General features: G+C 40.8%; 1 protein-coding gene across 4 annotated transcripts in view; it reads right to left on the bottom strand.

Annotated features, from left to right (window-relative positions):
• Positions 1–4,435: 4,435 nt before the first annotated feature.
• The window catches only part of LOC121563190 (nectin-3-like), a 164,686-nt gene continuing 162,047 nt past the window's right edge, over positions 4,436–7,074 (bottom strand). For 2 of the 4 annotated variants that reach the window (XM_045206638.1, XM_045206636.1), the window contains exons 6-10: positions 6,580–6,734; positions 5,891–5,993; positions 5,734–5,776; positions 5,556–5,633; positions 4,436–5,445 (exon numbers count right to left, since the gene is read on the bottom strand). In XM_045206638.1, coding sequence (XP_045062573.1) covers positions 5,598–5,633; positions 5,734–5,776; positions 5,891–5,993; positions 6,580–6,734 — 337 coding nt within the window. In that variant the 3' untranslated portion in view covers positions 4,436–5,445; positions 5,556–5,597. The remainder of the gene's footprint in view (positions 5,446–5,555; positions 5,634–5,733; positions 5,777–5,890; positions 5,994–6,579; positions 6,735–7,074) is intronic. The other 2 variants (XM_045206637.1, XM_045206639.1) reach the window with 2 other exon arrangements.

Here is a 7,074-nt window from a genome sequence, read left to right as displayed (position 1 = left end):
AATTGCTAATCGTCTAACAGACGTTCTCTGATGCAAGTTTGGGGATTGCAACAAAACTGGGGTTTTCCCTGACTTCCTTCCCCTAGAGTGGTCTAACAGCTACTGTTCACTACAGCGCCTGGTCACCACAGATATTGAATCATTTTTCATTTCACTGAAGAACGAAATGCATGCCCCACTCAGTATAGTATAGGTTTAATAAGCATCCAACCAATCAGCATGTGTGAATAACACCAACACAAAGAAATGTACGGACTAGTACTGTACACACACACCAACCACTACCACCCCTAAACCCACACACCTGTCTCTTCTTGTTGATAAAAAGGCAGGTGTGCATACTAGGTTAATCTTTAGGAATGTTTTAACTTGATAAGATTTCATGTATTTTGGAAGATGGGGTTGGGAGGAAATTGAGGCTAACACAGTTGATGGTTCTGGAGGGAATGAATCTGCCTTGAATCCCCATGTGGTCTATAAGAGCCACTCCCATATCATCTATCAAGCAGACAGAGCACAGCCACAAAGACCCCACAGGAAACAGCTTGTCCCTGTGTTTCTAGTTCCAAGGCTGAAATCAAATCAAATAAAATGTTATTTGTCACATGCGCCGAATACAACCGGTGTAGACCTTACAGTGAAATCCTTACTTACAAGCCCTTAACCAACAATGCAGTTTTAAGAAAAATAAGTGAAGTAAAAAATAAAATAACAAACAATTAAAGAGCAGCAGTAAAATAACAGTAGCGATGCTATATACAGGGGGTACCAGTACAGAGTCAATGTGCGGGGGCACAGGTTAATCAGTACAAGGACTTTACAGTGCACTAACCAAAGCAAGTCCTTGAGTAAACGTTGAACATGGCATGACATAACAGTCTCTTTCTAACCTGCATTCTAACTATTAATTTAGTGAAAAGATTAACATTGTAACTAGACCTGCTTTGTAACTCATAATGTAGTGAAAATACCTGCATTCTAACTACTAACTACCTACAGTAACTACTGGTGGACAAAAAATGCAATGCTACACTAATGCTAGGCTAAAACAACAAATATCGTAGGGTTAATCAGGGATAGGGTTAATGCGTGGATAGGGCTGTGGCAGTCATCAGCCGGTGATTGTCAAGCAAATAACTGCCGGTCTCACGGTTATTGACAGCAATTGACCGTGAATTAACATAAACACATTTAGCATCTCCTGGCGTCCACACATAGCCTACAAGACACTGATACAGACCTTTGGAACATCTACATTTTAAAAAGTCAAATAAATCCATGTAATATAGCCTACACCTTCACAATAAATACATTATTTATTTTAGACAGGTCTAAAGAAACATGATATGTAGAAAATGTAGTCTATTACAGAAGAAGAGAATAGCATACTCTGAGTTGTCCTTATGTTAGGTCCTGATCTGCCTATGCCATATGGCTATGGGCTACACTAGTTCATTTAGCAGACAAGATTTGCTTAGAATTTCATGGCAATATTTTATAGTATTTTATAGTATGAAGAACAAAATTGAACAAACCTGAATAAAATAGAAAGGATATTTTCTCCAAACGATTTGAGGGAGTGTGCACATGTTGCTATTCTGTGTTGAGCAGTTAACAAAGAAACAGGTCCTCCTATATGCTTAATTTAGAGTTATCTATGTACATTTCATTGTGATACAAACGTTGGGCTATATGTTATGATTTTTAATTCATTCTAAGACTGCATGATGCGACTCTAATGAAGATTTTTTTTAAAGTCGCATGAAAGGCATGAGCTCTGCTTAGTTTTTTGTGCAGGCTGTACACACTTCATCTGTCTCTCATTGACATTTTGACAAGCACTTGATAATGCTTCAAATTTCCCAGCGGCATCCCCTTTGTGTGGCCGTAATGCCCCCTAAAAAAATCCATGCCTTTTGCAGCCAGTGGCCTTTGTGCCCTTAGGCTGAATATAATAATTGTAATTCCCTTCTCCCTGCATGCTGCGTGCTCCGAAGCGCCTCTCACTCACATGGCTCTCTCAAATAGCTCAATTCTTATTAGCCAATGCCCGTCACGTAATCGGGTCTTTCTCACAGGCTACAAGTGAAGACAGACACATCGGGGACGCAACTGTGCGCATCCTTATTCAATTCCGAGGAGCATATTGAAGATATTGGAAGAACTGTCCACATGTACTTTTCGTCAGCCAACAAGATGAGTAGGCCTAATGAACAGTAAAAGCACTAGCCTATGTCATTCTACAGTCATGGTCAAAAGTTTTGAGAATGACACAAATACTAATTTTCACAAAGTCTGCTGCCTCAGTTTTGATGATATCCTCCTGAATGTCATGAAGAGTGATCAGATGAATTGCAATTAATTGCAAAGTCCCTCTTCGCCATGAAAATTAACTTAACCCCCCCCCCAAATATTTCCACTGCATTTCAGCCCTGCCACAAAAGGACCAGCTGCCATCATGTCAGTGATTCTCTCGTTAACACAGGTGAGAGTGTTGATGAAGACAAAGCTGGAGATCACTTTGTCATGCTGATTGAGTTAGAATAACATAATGGAAGCTTCAAAAGGAGGGTGGTGCTTGAAATCATTGTTCTTCCTCTGTTAATCATGGTTACCTGCAAGGAAACACATGCCGTCATCATTGCTTTGCACAACAAGGGCTTCACAGGCAAGGATATTGCTGCTAGTAAGATTGCACCTAAATCAACCATTTATCAGATCATCAAGAACTTCAAGGAGAGAGGTTCAATTGTTGTGAAGAAGGCATCAGGGCGCCCAAGAAAGTCCAGCAAGTGCCAGGACAGTCTCCTAAAGTTGATTCTGCTGCGGGATCGGGGCACCACCAGTGCAGAGCTTGCTCAGGAATGGCAGCAGGCATATGTGAATGCATCTGCACGCACAGTGAGGCAATGAGTTTTGGAGGATGGCCTGGTGTCAAGAAGGGCAGCAAAGAAGCCACTTCTCTCCAGGAAAAACATCAGGGACAGACTGATATTCTGCAAAAGGTAGAGGGATTGGACTGCTGAGGACTGTGGTAAAGTAATTTTCTCTGATGAATCCCCTTTCCGATTGTTTAGGGCATCCGGAAAATACCTTGTCCGGAGAAGACAAGGTGAGCGCTACCATCAGTCCTGTGTCATGCCAACAGTAAAGCGTCCTGAGACCATTCATGTGTGGGGTTGCTTCTCAGCCAAGGGAATGGGCTCACTCACAATTTTGCCTAAGAACACAGCCATGAATAAAGAATGGTAACTTCGAGAGCAACTTCTCCCAACCATCCAAGAACAGTTTGGTGACGAACAATTCCTTTTCCAGCATGATGGAGCACCTTGTCATAAGGCAAAAGTGATAACTAAGTGGCTCGGGGAACAAAACATCGACATTTTGGGTCCTTGGCCAGGAAACCCCTAAGACCTTAATCCCATTGAGAACTTGTGGTCGATCCTCAAGGGGCGGGTGGACAAACAAAAACACACAAATTCTGACAAACTCCAAGCATTGATTATGCAAAAATGGGCCTCCATCAGTCAGGATGTGGCCCAGAAGTTAATTGACAGCATGCCAGGGCAGATTGCAGAGGTCTTGAAAAAGAAGGGTCAACACTGCAAATATTGACTCTTTGCATAAACTTAATGTAATTGTCAATAAAAGCCTTTGACACTTGCTTGTAATTATACTTCAGTATACCATAGTAACATCTGACAAAAATATCTCATAACACTGAAGCAGCGAACTTTGTGAAGACCAATACTTGTGTCATTCTTAAAACTTTTGACCACGACTGTACTATCCCCCATAGCACAACAGTTTACATATTTTTTTATGTGTGGGAAATAAATATTCCAAACATATTCTGGGACATTTGTGGGATGCGATAGAGGCCAAAGTAATACAACCACTAGCATCAAAACAACTTTTTACGCAATGAGGCTGTGGTAACAGATCAGAACGTTTATCTTAAAATGTTTATAAATTATTAGGCTATTTCTTCACATTATCAGCGAAGCAATGAGCACACAGCAGAAGGCTATAAGCGCAAATGTTCCATTAGCGGGAAAATACCATTATCAAAAGTGACCGCAAATGCGGTTATGCATGTATTGCTTTTATTATAAAGATGCATTTTTATGGTGAAAATTATCTTCCCCAAACTTCAAACTCACGCGCTGCCTATGTATGCCAGTTAGGCTCTACACCCATTATAAAAGCTGATTAATGTGCTTAATTTTAAGAAGTTATTTGGCCACTTTAGTTGTGATACAAACCCTATCAAAACATATAGGCCTATGTGCTAGGCTACATGATTTGTGGGACTATGATTTGAAAAAGTCGCAAAAAAAGATATGCATTGTTTCTTGCCTTACACTGGGCATAATTCACAAGTGATAATATATAATTCACAAGTCATAGGCTAATATTGTCACCAAACAGACTATTCCTGATTTAATCTTGTCTTTACATATACTCCTGCTGTAAAGAGAAGCAATGTACTTAATATTAGGAAAGTTGATACATAAATATAGTAGGTCTAGCCTATAGAAATCTGATGGGATCCTCCTCTTTTTAATGGAGGTCATCACTCTGTTTTCTCACGCAATTGAATAGACTATTGAAATGTTGTGCGACATGAGCTCATGAGCTATCATTAAGTGTTTGATTGCATTTTAGATTACATTTGCATTGATGTCAGAGTGATTAGAGGGACAATAGAGTGCTGCGTACCAGGCAATTAGCAACTTTGGTAAGCTACTAATGACCATCAGCAGCATCAGAGCTTGGAGAAGCCTAATTACCGTGACTAAACAGTCAAGTGGAATTTGACTGCCTTCATGATTCGTGACCGCCGGTGTGGCGGTAATATCATCACCATAACAGCCCTATGCGTGGATCATAAGGCAGCTGTTAGTGGAGCTTCTGTTCCCAGTGGATCACTAGCCACACCCTTGATTTCCTGGTTCCTCTTATAACTGCTGCCTGTACCAAGACTGCATTAGGCTGCATAATATGAAGGAATGCATTTTGGAGCAGCTACAAGTAACACCAACAGCCAGGGTTTTGCTAGTCATTACTGTCAAGATTCTCAATGTGTACATATTATTTAGATTATACCTGGCCTCCCTTTAGATGGCTTCTACATACACCATACATACATACATACATACATACATACATACATACAGTTGTTGTTACCGCTGAAGGAACAAAGCCCCTCCACCATGACAAGGCGGAGTCCACGAGAGAAGCTGTGGTGGAGGAGGGGCCGAGCCGAGGTTTCTAATGTCACAGTGAATACTGCTAGGGTCTCTGTTCATTAGATGGTTGGAGAATGTGCCTCTTCTTTGCAAATGGTTAGAACAATGGAGAATGTGCAGACTGGAAATCTTCCCACACCCATTGCATGTCTGAGATTCTTCTGGCATCCGCTCTCAGCCTGTCCGGCGATTTCTTTAAAATAGAACAATAAATATACCTCATGAATAGACAATAGCTCCAACAAAATATATTTTTTGTAATATTTCAAAATAAAAATAAAAATCATAATGTGTGTTCCTTACATCATGATACTTCGTCCTTATCCACCTTTCTGGTTTGGAGTGTTAGAACCCAGACGTCCCAGGTTCATCTTCCTCAACCTTGTCATCAGACATTATAACAGTACTATTACATAGCAAAAAGTGGCTGATGTGATAGGGTAATCACGCAACAATGGTGAACTTTAACATAGTCACATACCTGTGGGGGTGCCTGGAACTGGTGATTGGCCATGATTGAATTCCTTGGATATCGTCCAGAAAAAAATATCATATGAATTTGAGCCAATCATCAAGTGAAAATGAAATGTTTTCATAATGCAAAATGATGTTCATAATATTACAGTAGTTGATATTACCAAGGACACTGTCCGTATTTCCTCCTGTACCATACGAGTGCAGCCGCAGTAACAATCAGACAAAGAATGACAATGAGTAGAACCCAACAGGCAGCAGAGGTCTCTATGAGGAGAGAGGGGATACAGTTAATATAGGAAACAGTCTGTATTTACAATTACATATAATTGTGTTGACCTAACAAGCATCATGGCTCTGATGCAAACACTTTCCTGCAGAAAGCAAAGAGAAAATACTAAGTAATAAGACATGTACATATGCAGTAAGAGATAAGTGTGTATCATGACCATCTTAGTTAGTGGTTATACAGTACCTTCCTGTAGAAAGGGGAATGAGGACATAAGTCTGATACTAACACATGCAGTGTAAGATAAGTGAGCATCTGCCTCAACATTGTTATCCATGCTACATCACATTTCTCATAACCTCATATATGTGTTTTATGTGTATGCCAGTAATGCCTGTATTGTTGCCAGACAAATTTCCCTACGGGACAATAAAGTATTCAGTAAAGTACTCAATCAAGCAAGCAAGCAATCAACCAATCAACCAATCAATCAATCAATCAATCAAATAACAATTATATGCAACTTATAAAACAGTATAAGCAACCAGTTAAGCAACCAGTATGAATAATGTGTGTGTGTGTGTGTGTGTGTGTGTGTGTGTGTCTCTCTCAGGTGCTTCTCACCAGAGGATGTGTGTACATAGAGGGAGCCAGTTGCTCGTCCGTAGGGGTTGGAGGCCTCACAGATATAGAGACCATTCAGCTCAGAGTTGAGACTGAGGAGGTGCAGTATGTCTCCCTCTGCTCTCACTGAAGACACAGGCCATGGCTGGACCACTCTGGAAGAGAGAGAGAGGAGAAGAGGGGCTGAGTGTGTGACTGTGTATGTGTGTGTATGTGTGTGACTGTGTATGTGTGTGTATGTGTGTGTCTGTGTGTGTGTGTGTGTGTGTGTGTGTGTGTGTGTGTGTGTGTGTGTGTGTGTGTGTGTGGACGTGTTTAACTATACCTGTGTTGGTCCCCACAAGGTCAAATGCTATTTCTAGTGGGTTTAGGGTTAAGGTTAGAATTAGTGTTAGGGTTAGAATTAGGTTTAGGGTTAGGGTTAGGAGATTGGGTTAGTTTTAGTGTTAGGGTTAGGAGCTTGGGTTAGGTTTAGGGTTAGGGTTAAGGTTAGTT

Source organism: Coregonus clupeaformis, chromosome 23 (assembly GCF_020615455.1).
Source record: "Coregonus clupeaformis isolate EN_2021a chromosome 23, ASM2061545v1, whole genome shotgun sequence".
Taxonomy (NCBI): Eukaryota; Metazoa; Chordata; class Actinopteri; order Salmoniformes; family Salmonidae; genus Coregonus; species Coregonus clupeaformis.
This window is presented reverse-complemented; position numbering and strand designations above follow the sequence as displayed.